Genomic DNA, 26,924 nt, shown 5'->3' with positions numbered 1-26,924 from the left:
TAGATAGATAGATAGATAGATAGATAGATAGAAAAAATATATACAATACTGGTATACTGGTAATAGCATTTTACATAAAAAAAAAAAAACCAAGAATGTACTTTTAATTAAATGCCAAATTCGAAACGGCTCACATGCAGTGAGCATCTCTCTCTCTCTCTCTCTCTCACCTCCCTCCCTCCCTCTATCCTTCAACCTCTCCCTCCATCTCTTCTCTCCTATATTTTTCTTTCTCCCACCAACAACCCCCCCCCCACACACACACACACACACACACACACACACACACACACACACCCCCACACACTCCCTTTCGATTCCTCTCTATCTCTCTCACACATTCACACACACACACACACACACACACACACACACACACACACACACACACACACACACACACACACACACAAGAGCGTTCGGTTACCTGGATACGGGATGCAGTTCAGCACAGTCCTGTGTAAGACTCTTTGCTCCGTGCGTGCCGCTACCGAAGGCACGGCTCTTCATCATCCTCAAGACCAGCATCCTCTTAACCTACACTGGCTCATGGGATTTGGACCACCACAGGTTTAATTTGGTGAGTTTGTCTTTGTTGGATAATGAACTCAGCTTGGAGTGTGGAGAAATTTTGGAGATGTGCAGCATCTTATAGCAAAGCTTTCTTGTTTTTTTCTGAGTATATATATATTTATATCTGTGTGTGTGTGTGTGTGTGTGTGTGTGTGTGTGTGTGTGTGTGTGTGTGTGTGTGAGTGTGTGTGTGTGTGTGTGTGTCATCTTGCATTAATGCTTGCTGCAGGTCTCTGCTTGTTTACTGGTTTACAGGTGTAAAGAATAAGAAAATTGTTGCTGACTTTTATAAAGTTTCACAATCTATCATTTATATATTTAAAGCATGCAGTTTGTTTTTTGTCTGTTATATTTATTTTATTTTCAGTCGATAGGATCAGCAGAAATAAGGTATAGAGTGGAAAAAAAATAAATGTAAAAATGTTCGAGGAAGTGTTTGAGAAAATGTTTGAGAAAATTAAACTGCTCTGAATATCTGCTGGTTTATATCCTGCAAAGTCAGTGGAACAAGCTTGTGTATAAGAATTTAATAGGAATATAGGCTTATGTTTAGATCTCCTGGCCGTAATTTCATGTGACAAGGATCAACGGAGGCACTAGAAAAAAAGCTTGGAGTTACAAAACGAATCGATCGTCTTTGCATGCCACATCTGACGTACGGTATGATGAAGAGCTTTAACATACAGCTGATCCTGCACATCTGACTGAAGAAAAAAATCCAACAAACAAACAAAACAAAAAAGCCAATAACAGTGATATGAGAGGCTGATGTGAACCGCCGTCATTTCTTCAGTCTGTGGCTTTTCCTTTACCTCCTACAGGACTCCATCTGTATTCCCCATCTGTCTATGCATCTGTCTGTTAATCTAAAAATGGCCTGTTTTTTTTCTTTCCAAATCAAAAAAAAATAAATAAATTATATCTTTTTCATACTGTATACCATCAGTCTATTAAGCAGATTGTTTTTCCCAGCAGGATGACAGAAAGACACAACCATCGTGGCATGGCGCTAAAGAATCGTTTGCCCCAACACACTGATGATCTTGTGGTTCATGAGCATCTCGCCGATGTTCTAAAACCTGGTCATTTTTAAATTAATTAACTAATTGCTCATATTCCTCGGCTATAAATCCAAACACTCAGCCCTCCACCATCATCCCTATCTTTTTCTTTTTGTCGAATGACCATTAATTCATATTCGAGCCCCCAGATGTTCAAACTACTGCATTTCACTTTGAGCAATGATGAGCGGAGGGAAAAAAAGCCTCGATGACTGATGTCCTCTCCTCCCCCTGTTGGTGCAATTAGCGTCTCTTCACTAAACACTATCTCTCCAGCCGCCAATTGGACCCCTTTCAATAGATGAGAGAATGACGGATTGAGCGAACGGCAGACAGAGAAAGGAAGAAAGAAAGCGAAAGGAAGAAAAAGAGAAATGAACGACTTTATCCCACCCAGCCAGAAATCTTCTTAAATGGCTTTTTGTCTCCATCTCTCTGTGTGCATTTTCCTTTCTGACTTCGAATCCTGAGTGTTTATTTTAGCTAATGAGCACTTGGAATGCTATTGCTGCTTTCCAGAAAGCCAAGTTTTCCACTTAGCCTGAGTCAGAGCCCAGAGCTGAGCCTCCAAATTTTCATCCAGTCAGCATGTCACTGTTGGTTTGAGTTGCTCATCTGGCTTCACTGGTGCAATTTGGTTTATAAAAACAGTGAAGACTTGCTGCCGCTGTTAGCCCTAGTGTCATTATCACCTCACAGTGTCACACGGTTTTTCACAGCCAGAAGTGGCAGGTATGGGATCCAAGATTATTGGCTAAGAAAAAAAACAACAGTAGAACCACTCATAGAATTTGGAATGGGTCTCATTAAGGTTAGTTGAGATGTTAGACTTCAAATTAAATGGATTTGTTTTCGAATCCCATCACTGGCAAACTGTCACTGCTGGGTTTCTGAGCCAATGCCCTTACCCATCAACTGCTCAGTCCAATAAATTGCATCCACCTGGGAATTGTACAGAAAACTCTAATGGTGTAACACTGTGAGTGTTTTTTGGTGGCATGTTGTGTCCAGTGGTCACAATTAAAAACCCATAGAAAACTTTTGACTGACCAAAAATCATGGTATTCATGGGAATAATTTAGAAACACAGCATTTAACAACTTGGAAAAGAAATCGTTGTGTTTTGGCAGCTTATGGGTTGTTGGTCTAAGCTGGAGTTTTTATCTGGGTATTTGGCTGACCAAGAAAGATTGAAGAGTTTAATCCTTATGGGGACTCAGGGACTGTGCAAACATCATATTACAGAACCCTATAACTCTATTACCGAAATGAAAATCGGCATTTGTACTGGCATTTGTGCCAAGTCTAATATATCCAGCTGGCACTGGCTGCACGTAAGCAATGAGAAGGGGAACCTTTACAACCTGCTGAAATTGAACAATTAAAACTCTCTTTGAATTTGCAATGGTTTTAATGGTGATGATGGAAATTGTATTGGTTTGAATGGAAACTGTAGTAATGTAAGCTTGGGGTTTTCTACTGGTATTTTGTTGCCTTCTATTGCTTATGTCTACTGGATATCATTGAGGACCAATAGAATAACTTTGGCAACTTGTAGATCAGATCTACTGGACACCAATTAGGCCTCCAGACTCCAGTGAGTTTATAAATTTGATTTAAAGATCTACTCACATACAGTGCATAATGAAAACTATTTGTAGTGGATGAAAGATAATGGTTTGTAATAGTATATGAAGGGAATGTGTAGCTCAATGTGTATAACATTCAGCAGCTCCGTGATGTCATTATGGACCAGTGAAAGAGGATCTCATCCACAACCTGTGCAGCTCTGGTGAATTCCATGCCCAGTAGGATTAAGGCAGTGCTGGATAACAATGGTGCTCACACAAAATATTGACACTTTGGACACCGTTTAGGGTGTACTTACTTTTGCTGGCAGTTATTTGGATAATAATGGCTGTATGTTGAGTTATTTTTAAAGGACAGTAAATCTGTACTGCTGTAAAAGCTGCACTTTGATTACTCTAAAATATATCCAATTTTAATTTCTATAGTATTGTCCCTTAAAGTGAATAACACTGATTATCTCTTCATCATGGCACCTGTTAGTCCGTGGTATATATTAGGTAGCAAGCGAATATTTTGTCCTCAAGTTGATGTGATAGAAGCATAAAGATTTGGGCGAGTTTGACAAGGGCCAAATTGTGATGGCTAGATGACTGGGGTAGAGCATCTCAAAAATCTCAGCTTTTGTGGTCAGTATCTATCAAAAGAGGTCCAAGAAAGGAACAGTGGTGAACCAGCGACTGGGTCATGGGCCAAGGCTCATTGATGTGCATGGAAAGCGAAGGCTGGCCCGTGTGGTCCGATCCAACAGACGTGCTACTGTAACTGAAATTGCTAAAAAAGTTAATGCTTGGTGGGTTGGGACTGTTTTCGCAGCAAAAGGGGGACCATCACAATATTAGGCAGATGGTCATAAAGTTATGCCTGGACAGTATATAGTAAATTGACATACAAAATCCCACCTGTTCTCACCTTCACTTCATCGCCCCTAACACATGCAACTATAATGACTTACTAATAATATATGTTTAGATTTTTATTTGTAAAACAAGAAAAAAAAAATCCCACACTTTTACCTCATATGTCTAGCACCTTGTACAAGTATATATCAGATGCCAAAAGCGTCTTGTATAATTGCCTACATTTAGGAAAAAAGTAAAAGCGTGTCAAATTGATTTTTTTTCCTCCTTATTTCTTTACAGCACCATTAGTGAATGACAGCCCTGCATTGAGATTTGTTTTGAAACAGCTATGCTACAGCTACAGCAATTTACTCTCAAAAACGCTTAGGGGTTTCAGACCTCGATCGATGTTTTCGTTATTTTTTCCGTGGGGTTCATTACTAGTAGAAAACTTAACATCACACACAGACACTAAACAGTGTGGGCACTGAGGCTCTATTCATCATACTGGCACAGTGCACAGTGTTGTGTGACATGAGGCTGGAGTAGAGCCCGAACATGACACAATGCATCCTATCCTCCAAGACTCATGCTGCTTCCACACCCACCTACATACACACACTCTACACACTCTACAGTACATACACACATGCTACACGTTAAGCAATTATGCTTGAGTGACAGAAGCCAACAGCTTCCGGCACCTTTCAGAAACTGGTTGTCGCAGCACTATTAGAGAATTTCTTGCACGGTTTTCTTTTTGCTCAATCTTTCAAAGCCTAGAGGATCAAAACAAGATTCTGAGGACCACTAATGGTGCAGAAAGATACGTCTTTCGACGTCTGTTTAGGCTGGTTAGGGGAATTTAGCTTGGCTGCTGGTCCGAGTTTGTGTCAGCATCACACAGAGCCACGGGCGAAGTCAGTCGGCATGTGTGCGGGTGATTAATAAAATATTCATCCTTGAGACATTTAGCAGCTGATTATTTTGACATTATTGTGACTCAGGGAAGCGTCAGGCTTCTCGAACAGAACTCCCATATGACACAGAACACGTTAATGATCACATGTTGCACATCACATTTGGGATTTCTTGAATACAACAGAAACCAGAAATTGACCATATTACCAGATTATTTCGATTTATATATAACCTGTTCCAGCATGACCATGCCCCTGTGCACAAAGCCAGCTCCAAAAACATGTTTTACATGGTTTGGAGCGAAAGATCTCCTGCTATAGATATTTGACCTCAACCCGACTAAACACTAATTGTTATGATTCGGAATGCTGACTGCACCCCAGGCCTCCTGGGGTGATTTGGAAATGAGCACAAACCTCCATAAATTACACTCCGAACTGGCAAAAAAAAATATATACCGTAATTTCCGGACTATAAAGCGCACCCATATATAAGCCGCACCCACAAAATTTTACAAATATTTTTATTTTGAACATAAATAAGTCTACACTGAAACTAATGAACTTTACACAGGCTTTAACAAAAGACAGTGTCTGTTACACGGCTTAACGGGTGAAATATGTTTTTTTGGGATATATAGGTATTTTGGGAACAGCCTGCCACTGCATTTTTTCCGGTATTACTGCGTGTGTGTAAGACTGAGGATTATGTCCTTATTATTTTCTGATGCTGATTTCTAAGTTTCTTTGACTAACCCGTAACGCTGTTGCCAAGAAAAATTTAAAAGCACAAGTTTTGGAAACCTGTCTGTGCTTATATGATTTCTGTTGCAACTGGAGTTAGTGAGCTCTCCCTTCACCCAGACTCAACACGCTACAACAACTTGTATCTAAACAGTAGCCGACCAAGAAAGTCATTGTTCACTGTCTTCCTCCTTCCTTTCACAACTATTTCTCTGGGGAGTTTATCTTTTGGCATTGTCGTGCGTTTAAAAAAAACTTTTCTCCCGAAGCCGTGCAGCTCAGAACACAGGTGAGGTGCGTTTTTTCGTTTCAAATGTCATTGGTCTAATGTTTAATGGGGTTCAGTTTTTTGCCTTGAAGTTTGTGAAACCGGGAAAAACCCAGGAAAAATTCATGAATAAGCAGCCGTCATTGTTTAGGCCGCGGGGTTCAAAACGAATAACAACTTGAATACTTGATTTAAATTAGTTTTCAATGGATTTGATGGTTCTATAGAATAGACATACACAGGAATTTATACGGCTGTCAAGCCACAAGAACACATTAGAACAAAAAATAAGCAAAACCGTGTTGATATGAAGATTTCTGTAAGTAGATGTTTATTTCACATTTTTGGAAGGAGTCTCCAGTGTCAATGGAACTCTTACAGTTTAAACAAAGAATCACGATTCCACAAAATCAGGAATTTTTGAAAGTTTAAAAAAAAAAAATCAATTATTAAGACGAAAGAACTAATTTGCTCGGCAAACACTTCAGAACATTAAATGAATAAATAAAATGCAAAATTTGAAATGTTGGAAAAACGTTCTGCAATACTGTTAGGCCGGAAGAACGCGCCGGAAACCTAAGTTCGGCAGAACAAAGGTTTGATGAAAAATAAAGGCAGGAAAGGGAAAAAACAGCAAAAATAACAAAGTACACTAATGTTCCAGTGAAACCAGGTAATTCCTTTAGAAAGGTAAAGTCTCTAGAATACACAATCCACAGTGGTATTGAAAGTCCGTAGCGAAACGTAGTCCAATAATGCGCTCCAGTCTAAGCTGTAGAACGGACGGAGATACCATGGACGCGCCGGCCTTAAATAGGAGATGATTTGATGAGTGTCAGGTGTGGGTAGTTAGTACGATGGAGAACTGCTAGGAGCGATAGGTGGTTCTGGGGAAGGTGTGGCTGGTGGATCCCTGACAAATACATGGACAAAAAAAGAATTCAGGAATTATAGGATGTTGTGTATTGTAAAAAAATTATAATAAAATGAAGCATTCATGCATTTCTGGTACATTCCTATTTATTTTTTCACTTTTATTTATTTATCTATTTATTTAGCTTCAGACTATTTTTTATGCTGCAACATTTTCTTTTTGCAAACAAAAATCCAATATTAGTTTCCCTCTTAAAATGTCGCTTGGTGATAAAAAATATATTTTTTTAAACTACATTAAAGTCAAAAAGCCACAGCAAAGTGCCACTTCTAAGGTTTTTTTGTAAATTTCTTTATTTGTCCTTTGTTATCAGCAGCTCAGCGTTACTGAAATATCATTGGTTTCAGCATGCAGTTTGAGCCTGAACGCTACAAGCTATCTTCTAAAAGGCACATGCAGAGATTCTATTAAATAATCTCTGTGAAGCTGATGCTGGCTAATGGTCCTGTAGCCTGGCAGTAATAAGACGTGACGTATACTTCCGTTCCTGATTCCACTAGGCATTTGGCTTTGTTTTTTTATCTGGATGCTTTTTTTTTCTTTTTCATATGTATAAATTTATGTAAAGAATACAGTACTTTCCTGAATATAAATGAAGGCTCTTTTATTTCTTGAGACACATTTTGTTCACTTGTACTAATTATGTTAATAGACTGCAATAAACACTATATGGACAAAAGTTTGTGGACACCTGACCATAGGTGAATGAGCGCAAATATCCACAAGCACGTTCCAAAATTTTAACATCTTCTCAAAAGAGTGAAGTTTATTATATGAGCAAACTGGGACTAAATGTGGACCGGGATGTTCAAAACATTTTTGGTTCAGGTGTCCACAAATGTTTGTCCATATAATGTATCATATATGGTAGGTCTCTAGTTAGCTCAGTTAGCCATTAGACATAAATGTTGCGTATCCAGAGCGTTACTCGTAAGACTATAATTTGTGCATTGTGAACTTTTTTGTGTGATTTAGTATCCAGTAGCCCCATTACACTAAACTAAACTGAACACACCTTGGGTTAGCAAGTCATCGTTTCAGTTTATGTTTAGTTTAGCATAACATGGCTACTGGATATTAAGCTAGCTCTTTCGAATGAATGAAATTGGAGCCATGTGTTAGTTTAGTTTTTGCTTAAAGAATCTGTGTGCTTTTAAGTTGGCTGAGTTCAGCCTCTATTTTGAAATTAAACCTAAAAAAAACTTGATGGGGAACACAGTAAATAGCTCACATACACATGCTAACACTTTCATTGAAAATGTCTGTCAATGAGCTTTATGCTACATGTACATGTTCACAGTGTGGACAGACTTGCTTTAGACTACAGTACTTTATCAAATCTAGGGATTTTGCAAAACATGACATTTTTTTTTATTAAAACCTGCATATGATTACCTTTTTTTAAAAATCTAATCAAATCAAATGTTATTTACTTATCATATTCTTAGCATATGAATAAAGCTGAAAAAAGATATCTCTAAGAGATGTGGAAGCAAACTGACTGAATAAAACCAGATTTTCCCCAAAATATCACAAGACAAGCTAAGTGTGAACACACTCCAAGAGCAAAGTTCACACATTCCTCAGTCACAGAATAGAGAAACTTCAGTCCAGCTGCAATAGTGAGGAATTACAATCTCCTACATTCCCACCAAGCAGCCTCTAGGTTTCTCTTCATTTCACTATAAGAGTTTTCTTGTCTCTCAAAAGCACTTACACTCATTGCATTTAGCCTTTTTTTTTTTTTTTACGTCTATGGAGAACGCTACTAATCAGATCACCAGAACCGCAGCTGAGGCTCGAACCCGAACTCCAGCTGCACTGAACTCCTCAAACCTTGCTAAGGCCCTCAGGGGCAAACTGGTTGATGACACTCAGTGTGTTCTTTCGTGCTAATCATCTGCATTAGGCAGGTCGCCCCCATTACAATCGGAACAGCACTTCAGCCATTTACTTGCTGTCCATTAACATTATGCCGACCTCTTAAGAGATAATTTCACATTAAATGAGACAAAATGTACTATCTGCTGTGCCCTTTTATTTCCCTAAGAGAGAATATCCATTGGTTTGGCTTTATAGGAACACCCGAGCCCCGAGGAGCACCTTTTTGCAGATGAGGATTGCAGGGCAGGATTTGTAGTTGGGCATGATTAGTGGAGTGGAGCTCCACAACAGGCACCAAAGAGCTCGGAGGTGAACCACGCAATCACAGAGAGCATTTATCTCTATCAGGGGTTTTAAATGGCTGTACAACTTTGGCAAACTGTTTTATATGCTGGTGCTGTGCTGTAGAGGAAAGTCTGCTAGATTGGAAACGAGCGATGAAGCTAAAGTAGATATCATAGATTTCAATTCATCGTAAATACGTGACAAAGTGACACCGATTAAAGCAACACAATTAGAGCTTATGTCCTTGGTAGGTTTTCTTATACTGTGTGTGTGTGTGTGTGTGTAAGTTATATATACTATTGTGTACCAGATGTGAGCAACAAGGGATCATTTATTGTGTTCAATCATCCGGGTAACTGCCTGGTCAGGTTGAAGGTACAGAATTTCAAGTACAATACTATGAGTGGACACACACAAGCTATGTAGACATACACAATGAAAAATTATTCTTGATTGAGTTCTTCATTGTGTGATTCACCTCTATCTAATCTATTTATAATCTAGTCTAATTTTTACTTTATTTTCTATCCCTTTGTTGTGAATCTATTTAAAGACTGGTAGGGAAGTGCAGAAGTGGTAGATCAGTGGAGAAGATGTTGGACTACTGATCGAATGGTTTAAATAAACAACACCACCAAGATGCCACTGGTGGGCCCCTGAGCCCTAAATTGTTCAGCTGTATAACTAAGATACTTTAATTAAGTCTAGATAAAGGTGCCTGCCAACATGCTCTAAATAATACACAATAAATATCACAATATTCTTGGTTAAACCTTGTGAACCTGAGCATAACCCTCACCTGTTTATTTGTATACATGAAATAATAGTAAATCGCACTGGATATCTGTGAAATGCAGTAAATGCAAATGTAAGACTATTAGATTGGATTAGATTGAGGTATCCAAAGTCTTGGTTGAAGCCATTTCCAGACAAGTTACAATAGCAAGAAGTCTAAGACAAGACCAAGTCAATATAGACATTCTCAAGTTGTGGTATGGTTGTGGTAAGGTCAAGTACATTTCAGGATAATATCTGATAATAGTTCAACAATGTTGGAACATTATACAGGTACAGGTATTGTTATTGTGTTTCACCCCACTTGTGCACCTGCTGTGACTGCATAAGTATTACACCCCATTGCAGTAAAAACGGCAAATTACTTTGCCTTTAGAAGGCATATGAAACAAATAGTCTTATTAGGTCTCAAAGTTTTACTGTAAACATTTGACAAAATCCTTACAACACAGCTGCCAGGGTTTGGTTATTATAAACTCTGGAATATCCTGTGGAAAATCGATAACTGGGAAAAAAAAAGTTGGATTACATATATGACTTATGAGCACATTCAGCCGTAGACGGAGACCACCAAAGACAACCACAGTGAGCCACAGGAGATCTTTCCTACCAGTGACCAACAAACACTATAACTCCTCCCCTTTTAGTAGGGAGCAGATCTGCACAATGAACACTAACAGTACCACTGTGCTATTATATGCAAAATCTCACAATAATAACAATGTATGTTAATAGTCAAGTCAAGTCAAGTTTATTTGTATAGCGCTTTTCACAACAGACATTGTCTCAAAGCAGCTTTACAGAAAACAACAGTGAAGGTGAATGGTGTGCGTTTGTCCCTGATGAGCAAGCCGTGGCGACAGTGGCAAGGAAAAACTCCCTTAGATGATATGAGGAAGAAACCTTGAGAGGAACCAGACTCAAAGGGGAACCCATCCTCATATAGGTGACATCAAGAGTTTGGTCATAAATCTTTCAACAATACAGAACAATTTGTGATCATCATAGATCCAGCATCAGCTTCTCCATGCCAGGGCCTTTAAACACTCGGCATCTACTTCTCCATGATCATCCATAGGTCCATAATCTTCATGAGGTGGGACGTGACTGGAGCTGGCCAAACCTCAGGATGCCTCGGGATGGGGAGAGAAAGAGAAGCAGTGGAGAGGAATTAGCGTAGCTGCTGTTCATGATATTAACAGCACAAGTTGATAATGTGCATGTAATCATATATTCTGGAGCACAAGTTTGTGATGTGATGTGTGTGATGTGTGTTATGTGTAGGCTTTGCTAAAAAGATATGTTTTTAATCTACACTTAAACTGGGAGAGTGTATCTGAACCCCGAACACTGTCAGGAAGACTATTCCAGAGTTTAGGAGCTAAATGTGAAAATGCTCTACCGCCTTTAGTGGACTTTGCTATTCTAGGAACTACTAGAAGCCCAGAGTTTTGAGATCTCAGGGAGCGTGACGGATTGTAGCGTGTTAAAAGACTGGATAGATACATGGGAGCCAAACCATTTAGTGCTTTATAAGTGAGTAGCAGTAGTTTGTAGTCTATTCGAAACTTAATAGGAAGCCAATGTAGGGACGATAAGATTGGGGTTATATGATCGTATTTTCTTGACCTAGTAAGAACTCTTGCTGCGGCATTCTGAACTAACTGAAGCTTGTTTATTAATGACGCAGGACATCCACCTAGTAATGCATTACAGTAGTCTATTCTAGAGGTCATAAACGCATGGACGAGCTTCTCTGCATCAGATATAGATAACATATTTCTTAGCTTAGAAATATTTCTAAGGTGAAAGAAGGCTGTTTTTGTAACTTGATTGATGTGATTTTTAAAAGATAAGTTGCTGTCTAAAATAACTCCCAGGTCTTTTACCGTTGAACTAGTAGTTACAGAACAACCGTCTAAATGCAGGCTGAGATGCTGGAGCTTCTGTGTACTATTTTTTGGGCCGATGAGCAAAATCTCAGTTTTATCAGAATTTAATAGCAGAAAGTTATGGGTCATCCAATCTCTTATTTCTTCAACACACTCAGTTATGCGAGCTAATTGAGCTGTATCGCCTGGTTTGGATGAAATATATAGCTGGGTATCATCAGCATAGCAATGGAAGCTAATTCCATGCCTTCTAATAATATTTCCTAATGGAAGCATGTATATTGTAAAAAGCAGGGGTCCTAGAACTGACCCTTGTGGCACGCCATAATTTACTAGCATTATCCTGGATAGCTCTCCATTTAAATCTACGAAATGGTAACGATTGGACAGGTAGGATTTAAACCAGCTTAATGCCTGTCCCTGAATACCGATGTAATTCTGTAAGCGATCGAGGAGAAGATCATGATCTATAGTGTCGAACGCAGCACTAAGATCTAGTAAAACTAATAGGGAGATGTAGCCTTGGTCTGAAGCTAAAAACAGGTCATTAGTGATTTTAACTAAAGCAGTTTCTGTGCTATGATGGGGCCTAAAACCTGACTGAAACTCTTCAAAGATATTGTTCTCCTGCAAGTGGTTACATAACTGGGCAGCGACAATCTTTTCTAAAATCTTAGACATAAATGGGAGATTTGAAATTGGTCTGTAATTCGATAGCGTGTTTGGATCCAGATTAGGTTTTTTAATGAGGGGCTTAATAACTGCTAACTTGAGGGATTTAGGGACATGACCTAACGATAGTGAGGAGTTAATAATATTGAGAAGAGGCTCACCAGCTGTATATAACACTTCCTTCAGTAGTTTAGTGGGAATTGGATCTAACTGACATGTTGTTGATTTAGCTTTCATAATAGCATCATACAGCTCTTCCTGTCCTATACATGTAAAACAGTGTAGTTGTGGGGTTGTAAGTACGATTGTGTCGGGAGATGCTGTCAGAGGTTGAACTGCCACAATTGTTTTTCTAATGTTATCTATTTTTTCAGTGAAGAAATTCATAAAGTCTTCACTACTAAACTGTGATCGAACACATTTTTCAGATCCCTGATTTGTTGTTAATTTAGCGACTGTACTAAAAAGGAACCTGGGATTGTTTTTGTTATTTTCTATGAGTTTGCTCAGGTGTTTAGCTCTAGCAGCTTTTAGCGCCTGTCTGTAGCTAAGCATACTGTCTTTATACGCAATTCTAAATACCTCCAATTTAGTTTTCCTCCATTTTCTCTCCAGATTACGTGTTGTTCTCTTTAGGGCATGCGTATGACTATTATACCAAGGTGCAGGTGCTTGTTCTCGAACCTTTTTTAACCGGATGGGGGCAACAGTGTCTAAAGTGCTAGTGAGGATAAGGTCTATGTTGTTCGCCATCTCATCAAGATGATCAGCAGTTATGGGTTTAATGTGAAACTGAGATAAATCAGGCAGGTTATTTATGAATCTGTCCTTAGTGGTTGGAATAATAGTCCTACCAAGTTGATACCGTGGTGAAACACGGTTAATCTGCTCTACCGGTAGTGTGTACAGTAGGAGATAATGGTCTGTGATGTCATCACTCTGGGGTAAAATATCTATATCAGTGACGTCTGCTCCGTAGGATATTATTAAGTCTAGTGTGTGGTTATAATATAATACAATACCATGCACAGTATTATAGCATGTGCAGTATTATATTATGTGCAATATGTTTTTAATTCTCTAGCACCATTTTCCAAGCTCATGTGACCATGATGGTGCACACTGGTGGACGATCTGACTTCTGAAAGCACCATAATTGATTTAGGTGTTGGACAGCAACAGAATGTTTATCCATTTTGCAAAGCATCCTGATGTTTTTCAGACATTTCAAAATTATTGGATTTTTCGTATATAAATTGCATTAAAAATGTGAAAAAATTAAAGAAGGTTTAGGTGTAAATGCTTTGTGTGTGTGTCCAACATGTACCATATTCATCACAGTCATTAAAACACCATTTAAGCTCCACTCTCACCAATCAATCCCCAAGCACATACATACACCCCCTAGCAGTTTAGGACTGAAAGAGAGGTGTCACCTTCTCCAAACCCTTCATCGCCATGGTGACATGCCAGTCCCAGGCGAAAGGCCTGAAAAGACCAAAAGGAAACAGGAACAAAAGGCAAGTCTATGTACTTCCTCTTTGTGTCTGCAGGAGATTAGACCTGTATCTCAGGTATACAAATATTTACGTTATTTAAAAAACACCCTTTCCCAGACTATGTTATAAAAGCACATTCCAATTTTACGCTCAGCTGTCCACAACTGTCAGAGTCAGATATTCGTTGTGAGATTCTAGATACTAAAATCTATCAAAAGCCTGCTGATGGATTCTAAGCAATAGATTAATAATAAAAACCAAATGATGCTATCTCCATTTTCTCATTTTATTAGTTGCCATTGTTAGGTGCTCTTCTTGTGTGTATATGTGTGCATATATATTTATATATTTTAGAAGCACTGACCTATATTTGAAACCTAAATTCTAATATTTGTTCTATGAAATTGTATTAATTTATTCCCAACAGTTTATTCTCTTAATTTCGTAGCGTTTCTCTAGGCTGCTTCCAGTACGTGTATGTGGATGTTAGATTTTTTTTGTCAGATATCAGCCTCTAGGTGCTGCCATGTCAATCTAATCTGCCCAGCGCTTTACAATTAGTAGTGCTGGCTGTTGTACCTTAGACTATATTAGCAATGGGTCTGTGTCTTTAACCAATCATATTTCAAATTCGCCTCACAGGGCCAGCTGGCCCAGAATAGCGTCAACATTTTTCCGTCCTCTGATTGGTTGGTCAGAGGGAAACTGTTACAGCCAAGTTCGACTGGCAAAACACGTCTATAGCAGTCTGCACACATTAATACATCTGAGTTAGACTTTTTTATGCCCACAATGGCTGACAGAGGAAGATAAATTGATTTGGTCTCAGACATTTTAGGTTTGTTTGCCACTTCATGAGGAGTGTTGCAAATTATGAGTCTGCATCTCTGGTAAGTAGGTTGCATTTTTTTAATTTGTAATGTTTTGTCATGTTATTAGACAAATATAGATTCTGAACTGCTCCAGATGATGTAGGTGGCACAGTTGCGGTTGTGGTGTAGATGTCTGGAGCTTGCTTTAGTAAAATAGTATTTACCCTCCATATGTGAAATGGCGCTCTCTCTCTAATGCCACTCGTTGTTATATTGCATTTTCGTATAGTATTGATGGTTTCTATAATTGCAATGTGATAGTGATGGTATTAAGAGATGGATTAAGTCGGATAAGTCCCCACTGAAGGCCTAGGTACCAAATGCTTGGCCCGTCACTGCTTTCCCAAAGCTTTTATTGTCATTTCTACCATATATAGCTGACACAGTACACAGTGAAATGAGACAGCGTTCCTCCTGAACTCTGGTGCTACATTAAACAACATAGAGCTACAACACACAACATAAAGCTACATAACAGAACACAGAGCAAGGATCTCACTGCATAAAGCGCATCGTGTGCAACCGAGTGCAGACAAAAAACAGTGCAGACAGACAACACAAGACAGTCTGGGACAGATACACAAAACACAATATATGAATAGCATTCAATACTATTATTACTTACTACTTATTATTCGTTTCAAAGGAAGTCCCTGGCATTCATCAACCTGAGCAAAAAGTAATTTGACTCGTTCTCACTGGTCATCCCTGCTGCTGTAATGAAGCCGAGGCAGTCAGTGGTGCAGGTTCTCATTATTCGGAATGATTCCATAGCAGAGTCAATAGCAGATCAGACATTGCCACGAAGCGACTGTGGAGAAATCTGGGGTAAAATCTAGCTAGCTAATGAGCAAGGCTGACTCAAAAATGGCGAGGGAATAAGGAAAGAGTAAACACGGAGAAAAGGAAAAAAACAGGACAATTTTTGCGGGAATGCCAAATTGTTAGTTTGCTCTTAACATAATGTAAACAGGAGTTTTTACATGAGCACAGAACTAGGTTAGGGGACTACAATAGCTTACAATCAGGACAGTAGGGAACATTATTGTGTGCACAAGGTGAATCATGGGTACAAATAACTCTCAGCAACAGAAGCAGAGGCTGTGTGGGTCATCGGCCCCACTAATGACAGTGACGTTTATGTGAACTGAAGCAGATATTTAAACGAAAGGAGTGACAGAAGTTAATGAGAATTTCAGCTGTAGCTGCAGGGCTGTATCAGATGTCATGGGGCATAATATAGTGTCTGTACAAAAGAAGCCAAAATATATGGTTTGACAATGCTATTTTTTCTTACATGATCCCATAATATGAAAAAACTAACAATTATAGATAGTGTATGCAAAAACCTATATTACAGAACTTTTCATTCTAAATTCAATTTCTATCATGCTAGCTTAGACAACACTGATCAGACATGACATTCTGACCACCCGCCTAATACTGTGTTATTAGCCTTTTCCTGCCAAAACAGTCCTGACCTGTCGAGCATTAACAGCATTAACTTCTTCAGGGATTTAAGCTACAGAAGCTTGTCGGTCGGACCACACAGGCCAGCCTTCGCCCCCCCAACATACATCAATGAGCCTCGGCCACCCATGACTTTGTCGCCACTTCACAACTGTTCCTTCCTTGCACCACTTTTGCTAGATACTGACCACTGTAGACCCGGAACAATTTGGCCCTCGCCAAACTCATTTAAATCCTTACGCATGCCTAATTTTTCTGCATCTAACTTATCAACTTTGAGGACAAAATGTTCACTTGCTGCTTAATATATCCCACCCACTAGCAGGTGCCATAATGAAGAGATAATCAGTGTTATTCAAATCACCAGTCGTAATGTTATTATATCATGTTTTGGTGTATGTTTTGTGAACAGGGGCATTCATTTGAAGACATCTTGGGGAAGTTCATGCCACCACCTCAGTGCCAGAACAGAAAAGAGTCTTGGTGTATACCTACCTCTTACCCTGAGAGATGGTGGGACCAGTCGAGCAGTGCTAGAAGATCTGAGGGAGCTGAGAGAGCTTTGAGATCAAAGGGTGCTGGTCCATTTTTGGCTTTATAGGCAAGCATCAGTGTTTTAAATCTGATGCGTGCAGATATTGTAAGCCAGTGGAGGACGTGCAGAAGTGTGGTGGTGTGGGAGAACGTAGGCAGGTTAAACACAAGTCATGCAGCTGCTTTTCTTATCATTTGCAGTGGATGAATTGTGTTTAGAGGTCGACCTTCCAGCAAAGAGTTGCAGTAATCCAGTTTTGAAATGACACACAGTTTTGAGATTGAACAAGCAGCCCATCTGGATAAAAATGGTTGAATCATTCTGATACTGTAGAGAAGAAACCGACAAGAAAGTGCAACATGTGAGGAAAAAGACAAGTTGTCCATGGTTTCCACAAGGTTGCAAACAGTGGCTGAAGGGAAGATCAGAGAGTTGTGTGAAGATATCATAAGATCCTGACCCGTATCGCCTATGATGACCAGCAGTTCAGTTTAGTTTCAGCTGATGAGCACTCATCCCTGATGATATGTCTGCCAGACATAGTCGATTTCCATTCAAACTGTAATGATAATATATATTTTGAATATTTTTAAAACCTTTAAGCATTTGGGTTGTTTGGGTTTTCTGTCTCGTTGTGACATTGCAAGACAATGCTAACTGTATACTGCATCTATTACTATAGAATGACTTCGTAGTAGGAGGTTTCAGGTGTTGAACTGGCCTGCCTGCAGTCTAGGCCTATTTGAAAACAATTAACACATCATGAAATGAAAAATACAACAAAGAACACCCAGAACTGTTGAGCAGCTAAAATCCTGCATCAAACACATTTGGGACGACATTCCTCTCCCAAAACTTTAGCAACTGGTCTCCTCAGTTCCCAGATCTATACGAACAGAAGACGTGATGCTGCACAGTAGTAAACTTGGCCCTGAGACCTGTTGCAGCCATCAAATTCAAAATGAAATTTTTTCCTTAAAATGTTTTATGTTCTTAGTTTTTACATTGGATGTTTTATTATTTTATTGTAAATAGATTAGATATAAATTTATAAGATTAGCAAATCATTGTCCTAACTTTTTTTGGAATTAGGGTTGTGCAGAAAAAAAGAAAAATGTTATTATAATCAAAATGGAATTTACAGAATTCCTTTAAAATAGAGGAAAAATAGAGGAGATTTTTGAGGTTTTAATAAAGTGCGTAATAAAGTGCGTTTTTTACAATCGATGTGTTAAATTAATAACAAATTTAAAAAAATATTTTTGAGAGGCATATTTTCTGACACTTAATATCATTATAGCTGATGCTGGAAGCACCTGAGGAAGCTCAGTCTCTGTTCCTCAAGTCCTAACCACTTCCGAAGCATTCGATATGGCCTTGATAATGGCACACATCGATTAGATTCTGAAGGACGCATGACACAAGAGTCAAGGATACATCAAGTAGAGTACTGAGAAGACACCAGGGATGCTAATAGACTAAAAAGGTTCAATGTGAAAGCAAAGAGAAGTGGAGAAGAGGAAAATGAGAAACGAAGAAAGCTTAGGAAGTGATTGTCAGAGTGGAGGAAAAGACTCGGTTTAATTCCTTCGCTTGTCAGATTTAAGTTGGATTTAGACTGCGATTAGAGCGGATCGCAACAAGTTGTCACATTGTATGAGAGGATTTTAATTATAATCTTAGCTGGATTTGATAACCGATAGCACGATATGGTGTTCTCTGTGTCAGATTCTATGGGGAAAATGCTAATCTGTGATGAAAGAGTTCTAGATTGGCCTATGTTTCTTCAGAAACAAACTCCATGAGCATGTTCTATGTTCATGTATCTCTTGTAAACATTTGTAGCTCTCCTGTGACGATTATGTAACTTAAAAAAAAACTAAAAATTTAATGTAACAATGCAAATCTCATAACAGTGTAAAGCACATTAACTTTTTTTTCCGAATGAAAAAATGAAAACATTTGTTTTATAAAAGTCATGTGTGCTTTTACTGCCTGGTTTTTACACCTTTTTTTTCTCTGCCCTTAATACAGAATAAATAGAACATATCTAAAGCTATGTGCCAGGATTAGTCATTTTGCCGTCCCCTTAGTATGGAATAAAAACATCAAACTGTGATGAATCGCCAAACTGTGAATGTTTCGGGGCCTGATCTGTACTTCCATTACCGGGTAGTCAGGGTTTGAACAGTTATATAAAGGATGAAGTGTTGCTCGGCCCTTGAGCAAGGCCCTTAGCCCTCAACATCTTAGTTGTGTAAATAAGGTTATTGTAAGTCACTGTGTTTGGTAAATGTACTTTTCCAGCCATATGTGGTTCTTTCTTCCAAATGTTATCACAAATGTAGAGGCGCACAATTGTACAGAATGTCAAAATGGATGAAGCGTTAGCAACCGTGTTAAAATTTTGAGATGAATGTGAGGGCTGACTTCAAAACTAACCTTCTCACCCCACATCAGTACCTGACTTAACTAGCACCTTTGTTGCAATATGAACACAAATCTCCACTAGAACACTCCAAAATCCAGTGGAACAGCTTCCCAAAAGAATGGAGGTTATTATAAGAGCAAATGGGGACTAAATGTGGGATGGAAAGCTAAAAACTTACATATAGGTGTCCACAAACTTTTTGTCCATATGGTGTATTTTTTTCTTTTTTTTTTTCTTTTTTTTTTTCGCTTTTTTGAGTACTTGTGGATCAATGACGGTGGATCTTTTCTTTCTGTTCTGTCTAGCGATGTGAAAATAAACACAGTTTGAAAGCACTGAAGAGTTGAGTCTCTCAAATGGCAAGTGATTGATTTTTCAGAACAAAGACAAAGACCCTATCATCTTCAGTGGGCTGAGCAGTGACTCCTTGGCTGTCATATGGCTTTAGAGGGGTTAGAATTCAATTAGATTTCACTTAGGGTTGAGTTCTTTGACTGTCTAAATGTGACTTGGCGATACAGATACTCTGTACTCACCTCAACCCAACCCAACTCAACTCAACTCAACTCAAGCTTTATTGTTTTCTTCCACATACACAGTATATAAAAGAATGAAATTGTTACCAAGGTGAATAGACTCTGAACAGCAAGAGTAAACATTAGACATAAATAAAGAGTAAACACAATAAATATGAGGTAGATGTAACTGTGTGCAATGTCCAGTGTGAATATTTTAACAGAATAAACGGATTGTCTACAGTAACCAAGTCCTTGAGTGTGCAGATGTGCTACAGTGTCCAATGTGCACAGTTAAGGGAGTGGGAACAAGGTCAGGGGTGGCACCAGGGTGTTCAGGGCTCTGAAAGCTTGGAGGAAGAAGCTGTTGCAGAACTTTGTAGTGCGAGTCCTGCTGCTTCTAAACTTCCTGCCTGATAGAGGGAGCTTTAACAGACTGTGTCTGGGGTGAGAGGGATCCTTCACAATGGCAAAGGATCTGCATATACAGTGTTTTTCAAAGCTGTCCTGGATGGGGGGGCCCCTATGATCCTCTCAGCTGTCCTTACTATGTGCTGTAAGACATCGTCTAGATCACCTACTCAGTAAAAAAAAGACATCTTTGCAGTCAGAATTCCAATTCATCCCAGAGGTGTTCAATAGGGTTGAGGTCAGAGCTTTATAACAGGTCACTCAAGATCTTCCTGTCATGCTAGAACAGGTTTGGATCTCCTAGTATAAGTGAAGGAAAAATGTTATTCTACTACATCCAAAGACATTTTATACAATTGTGTGAATCGAAGTTTGTGGTAGCAGTTTTGGGATAAACCACCAAAAATTTGGTGTTCCAACAGAGGAAGCTGCTGGGCCCCTGAGTAAGGTCCATAAACCTTAACTGCTCAGTTGTATAAAGAGATATACATTTACATTTATAGCATTTGGTAGACACCCTTATCCAGACAGACATACAACTGGGCAGTTGAGGGTCAAGGGCCTTGCTCCTGGACCCAGGTGTGGTGTTTTGTGGTGCTGGAATTTGAACCTAAGAACTTCTGATCCAAGGTCCTCAAATTTGGAGTAACATTTTGTGGGAAAAAAAATCACATACGGCTGAAAAAATCAGGTGTCCCAGTACTTTTCTTTATATAATGTGTTTATCTGGTGTAACTAGAACTATGTCATTTTCATTTGGATTTTTTTTTTCTTTTTTACTTCCATTTGATTATATGAATTTGAACCACTCCAATCCTTATAACGATAGGGTGAAAAATTGAAACATCCAATTTACATAAGCATTCAGAGCTTTTTATTCACTGCTTTGATTACAGCTGTGACCTTTTTTCAGGCTGTGCCTCTGCCAGCTTTGCACACTATTATTTGAGCAGAATGTATTTATTTATTTTATTTATTTATTCGTTTCATTTCTTCCAGCTGTGGAAGGAACCGCAGCCTGTGGTGCGTTCGAGAACCCAAACTATTCTTTGAGTCCTGAAAAAGCTCTGTGCATGAATAAAATGTGATCCCTCTCAAAGATCCAATAAAACTGTCCAATTAAATTCAAGTGCAATACAGAAACATTGCAGGCTCCAAGAGGAGGAACAGGTTCCATTTGAAATTTCTTGCCGTAGTGCCTTCGGTCGTTTGCTTCAAGTGCCGTTGGTTTTTTGTTTGGGGTTTTTTTTTGGAATTGGAAATAAAAGCTACATACATGAGACCATTAAGTCATATTATGCAGGGTGAAGAGGAGAGCTGTGAAGAGAAAGAGAAGAGTCTGAGAGCTGCATCGCAACCTACTCCAATCATAGTGTGTGTGTGTGTGTGTGTGTGTGTGTGTGTGTGTGTGTGTGTGTGTGTGTGTGTGTGTGTGTGTGTGTGTGTGTGTGTGTGTGTGGTTGTTGGGTGAATATTTTGTTTTGCTCTCTTTTGAAAAACCAGATGTCAAGATTAAAAAAAATTGTAACTGTTCAAAATTGGACTTTTGTAATCGGCTTTTCAGCAAGTAAATAGATTCATTTTACATTTATGCCATTTAAAAGACACCCTTATCCTGGGCAACTTACAACTACCCCAAGATTTTATACAACTGAGTATTTGAGAGTTAAGGGCCTCACTCAGGGGCCCAGCAGGGACAATTTGGTGGAATTCAAACATACAATCTTTCCAATCTAAAATCCAACACATTAAAGTACCAGTTCCCTTTTTATAATGTGTTTGTCTGTGGATATGTTTATATATATTGGTGGAGACAATTGTGCTATATTTGAGTTTATTTGGACAACTAGCTGGTCCCCATAATCAATTCAAAGAGCAGTATTTATGATATTGTGATTGGAAGGTTGACACAGTAATAATGTGTGAAATGTGTGTGTTTTGTTTGCTATATTTTGCAACACCAAATGCCCAGATTAAAAATATATATTGTTATAATTGAGTCTGGTTGACTTTCAAACAAGACAATAAAGTGTTTGTATGTGGACATGGTTTCAATTTGGGGGAAATATTGGGATTTTCGACCTTGTGGGAACCAGGAAATTGTCTATAAATCAAATTGTTCATTGATGGCAAATATCTCTATTAAAAAAAATTATAGCATTAGAAAATAGTTACAATTATAGTAAGACCATATGTGTGTGTGTGTGTGTGTGTGTGTGTGTGTGTGTGTGGGGGGTGCATTTTGTGCAGTCATCCTGGTTTCAAATCCGTTTTTTCATCACCTCTTCATATATTCACATCAGCTGTTTGTGTCTTTTACTCTTTTGTTTCTTATCAAGCCACATAATCGAGTCAAAGAGTTCGAACAAGAAACAGCAACAACTTCATACCCCCCACCCTGAGCACGACGGCCTTTCTTTCACATTCAGTCCCACTTTTGACAGCGTTTTATTGTAACAGCTTTCTCAGCTATATTGCTTTCCGAGTCTGAAAGCTCACCTGGCAGCCGAGTTTTTCTGCCGTGGGGAAAAATGATCACATTGTTAACCTGCTTCATTTGCATTTCACTGAGTCTCAGAGGCCACGTCGGCATGAAATGGCAGGATGCACAAAAAACTAGCCAGTGCTTCGTGTGGGAAGAATATTTCATTATATCTGTAGCTGTTATTCCAATTCCTGTGATTGAGAGGAACTGGAAATCAAAACCTGGTCAAGCCAGTTATTAAATGTAACAATAAATAGATAAGATTTTGCTATACGGATACAAATATTGGGATACCTGACTCTTCCAGCTATATGTAGTTCTTTCTCAAACTGTTACTTCAAAGTTGGAGGCACACAAATTTATTTGATGTTGGATGCAGAAATTTCCTCTAAACGAACTAAAAGTGTTCCAGCAAGACATGCCTCTGTACAAAAAGTTAGCTCTATGTAGATATGGTTTATATTAGTTGGAGTGAAAGGATCTCCTGCTATAAAGCTCTGACCACAACCCTATTAAAATACCTTTGGGATGACTGACTGACTCCACCCCAGGCCTCCTCACCCTCACCTACATCAGTACCTGACTTTACTAACTAAAAAAAACAATGACTGTCAATGCGAATGTATACATCGCACAGAAGGATTGAGATATCTGCGAAATAATTGACAGAATTTCTTTCTGGATATCCCAGTCATCAGCTTCCTATAATAGACCCATTCTACACATAGCTTGCTGTCAGTTTCCATACAATCAGGTCTATATGTGCATGTTTTTCTTCCCTGCTGCTAATAGAGCTGCCTGTGCATTATGTCATGCAGTGGCCCTGTCAGCCTCTTCCTCTATGTTTCTCTAATTAAAAGCCAATTAGCCAGTGTTAGCATGATGGCGGGGGAAAAGATGCAAAGCGTGGGTGCTAGCGTCATAAGAGGTAGGTAACAACATGAATGCTGCTGTCGAGGCTCATCACACACCATTATTTATCCTTCTCACTCATTTCCTGCACTGTCAGGGGCCAAGCTCTTTGTAATATTCGCAGGCATGATTTGCTGCCATTTGCCGCGGCCTATACATGCTTTGTGCTTGTCGCGGTAATGAAAGGACATGGTTTAAGTACACAGTTTGTGCACCGACTAGAAGTCGGTCACAAAACATTTCCCAAGTCATGATTCTCCTACTGTTTTGCAGCTCTGCTCACTGTTAAAGTAAATGAGCAATGATATTTATACTGATAATGCAAGGCGTTACAAAACAATGTTTTTTTTATATATATTTACAGGTAACATGCAGAGTTTCTGACATGCTTCGGTTTACTGGTAAGATGGAGACTCCAGATCGGATCCTGGTTCCAGGACTCATAAAACCATTGGGCAACAACTCCATTCTATCAAGCAATTTGGGCTTTACAGTGTCCCCTCCACTGAATGATACCTTCCTCCTTAATGGGTCTCTGCAGAACTGGACGGAGATCTACAACACAGGTTTCATGCCAAGTGTTGCTGGAATCCTCATTCCTCTCATCTATATAATAGTCTGCGTGGTTGGTTTAGGAGGAAACACCCTGGTCATTCACATTGTCTTGCGCTACTCTCAGACCCAGTCTGTCACAAATATCTACATCCTGAACCTTGCTATAGCTGACGAGCTTTTCATGCTTGGCCTTCCCTTTCTGGCTGTCCAGAATGCCCTTCTGTCGTGGCCATTTGGGTCACTGATGTGCCGTCTGGTTATGACCGTGGATGCCATCAACCAGTTTACCAGCATCTTCTGCCTGACCGTAATGAGTATCGACCGCTACTTGGCAGTGGTGCATCCTCTCCGGTCTTCCAGGTGGCGGCAACCTCAAGTGGCCAAAGCAGTCAATGCTACAGTATGGGCCGTTTCCTTTGTAATTGTCCTTCCGGTTGTGGTTTACGCTGACGTGTTACAGGATGATGGGAACTGTAGCATAGTATGGCCCGAACCTGCAGAAGTCTGGAAAGCTGCATTTATTGTGTACACAGCAACTGTCGGATTCTTTGGTCCTCTGCTAGTCATCTGCATGTGCTACCTGCTAATTGTCATCAAGGTCCGCAGCTCCGGACGCAGGGTCCGAGCCACCTCCATTCGGCGGCGTAAATCAGAGCGGAAGATCACGCGGATGGTGGTAATTGTGGTAGCTGTGTTCGTCTTCTGTTGGCTCCCGTTCTACATATTAAACATTGTCAACTTGCTCGTGCTGCTTCCAGGAGAGTTCCGTGGCCTGTATTATTTCGTGGTGGTCCTTTCCTATGCCAACAGCTGTGCCAACCCCATTCTGTACGGATTCCTCTCTGACAACTTCAAGAGAGGCTTCCGGAAAGCTTTGTGCCGCTCGACCAGGCGAGTTGAAAACCAAGATCTACAACAGGGTACTGTCGGTAACCACACTTTACCCCTGGAGGAATTGAAAAAAGACCTCGAGCTGACAGACTGCCTGAAAGAATCCTGCAATCAAATCCAGCAAAACAGTGAGGAAGAAGAGGAGGATGTTCAGGACGTCGAAATGGGTTACATAGAAAATGCCACCAAGATGACAGAAATCTGCAGGTCTGTAAACAATGGCTGCAGGAATAGGCACAAAGAGGGCACTAGGACCATGCTTGAATACAAGGAAGAAGGTACAAGCAATGGAAACAAAACTGGCAAAAATGGGGACTATATTAGTCCAACCATTGAACATGTTAGTTTCACCGGCGCTCAGAGAAGAAGCATCAAACCAGTGGCAGAGGAATCAGCAGAGACTGTTCTGGAAATCAGTTATTTGTAAAACTGCGCAAATAAAAACTGTGGATATAAAAACAAAAGCGTTTTAATATCCAGCAGAATTGAAAAGGATAAATGATGCCAAAATGTGGGGTTTTAGATTTCATTATCAGCAGTGTCGTATGTCTTTAATCATCTCAAGAAAGTAAAAAAGAAAGAAAGAAAGAAAGAAAGAAAGAAAGAAAGAAAGAAAGAAAGAAAGAAAGAAAGAAAGAAAGAAAGAAAGAAAGAAAGAAAGAAAAGAAGAAGAAAAAAAAAATCAATCCAGAAGACTTGAAGCACAGTACGGTGATGAAACTCTCAGCCGTAAGACATTTGAATGGCTTCCTTCATATACTGATAAATCTTTCTATGCCAACTCTTTCCAGGAATTAGCTAAACCCTGGGATAAGTGTATAAATGTAGCAGTATGTTGGGAGTATGTCAAAAAATAAATCCACTCCTTGAAATTTGTTCTTTTATGTAATAAACACCAAAGTCCCAGTATGACTCAAACGCCCCTTGTATATACTGTATATGCTTATACATCTGGCTCTCTTACCCTTTAAGCAGCGTAAAGAGATGAGAATTTTACAATGGACATAAAAAAAGTCTACACACCCCAGGCAGGATTTTGCGATGTCATAGGGGAAAAAAATGAAAAAAATCATGTCAGAACTTAAGAATTTGTACAAAACAGTGTTTGTTTTAGGGGTGTGTACACTTATGCAAACAGGCTAAGGTAAAAAAAAAAAAAAAAAAAAAAAAAAAAAAACTTTTTTTGCACTCTATGTTGCAATTTTTGTAACAAAAACCTGCCTTTATAATATATCTGTTGTATATATCCTTCATACGCTATTGTCATTCAAAGAGACTTGAAATGAAGGATGGGCTTTACGTGTGTCACTCGTATTACTGTGCTGTATTTGAGAATATTGTTATATTATTGTGTACAGGCATACTGTAATGAATGTTATAGATGTTATTTGTTCATATCCCAACATTGAAACGATCTTGTTTTGTTTGTTGGTCGGTTTGTTTTACAAACTGATGCTGGTGAGTAAATGAAGCACTGATTTGTAATGAGTTTAGAGGAAGCGATTGCAAGCTGTGCCCCAGACACAATGCTGCTCTGCTCTATTGTTTTTCTATGTTGTGCTTGTCTGTGTGGCGTTTTTATTTTTTTTTCATGATGTTTCGAAATAAATTTTCGCAACCAGCATCGACTGTCCGAATACTTTGAGATTAGTAATAAAAAACGAATATAAGCAAAACAGTTGTTAAATCAGTTTGAACAATTGTTGAAATGATGGAATAATTGAGAAATAAAGGTCAATTTATTTTAAAAACTAAGCAAAATTTTATGAAATGAAAATATGTTCCTTAACATACACTCTGTTAGGTATTGAACAACTGGGAGCCACCATAACAGCTTCAATCAGCAACGTTTCTTGGCGTGGGCAAACTAGGCGATCGTCTAGAGCGCAAC

The 26,924-nt window shown here is 39.1% G+C and overlaps 1 protein-coding gene across 1 annotated transcript; it reads left to right on the top strand.

Annotated features, from left to right (window-relative positions):
- Positions 1-251: 251 nt before the first annotated feature.
- On the top strand, positions 252-26,709 carry LOC310716239 (somatostatin receptor 3). Its single transcript, XM_083523246.1, has 2 exons — positions 252-580; positions 23,952-26,709. The coding sequence occupies exon 2, from the start codon at positions 23,973-23,975 to the stop codon at positions 25,458-25,460; it is 1,488 nt and encodes a 495-aa protein (XP_083379372.1). The 5' UTR covers positions 252-580; positions 23,952-23,972; the 3' UTR covers positions 25,461-26,709.
- Positions 26,710-26,924: the final 215 nt, after the last annotated feature.

Source organism: Silurus aristotelis (genome assembly GCF_946808225.1).
Source record: "Silurus aristotelis genome assembly, chromosome: 2".
In the NCBI taxonomy this organism is placed as follows: domain Eukaryota; kingdom Metazoa; phylum Chordata; class Actinopteri; order Siluriformes; family Siluridae; genus Silurus; species Silurus aristotelis.
The sequence above is the reverse complement of the archived record's forward strand: the minus strand, read 5'-3'. Positions and strand labels throughout refer to the sequence as shown.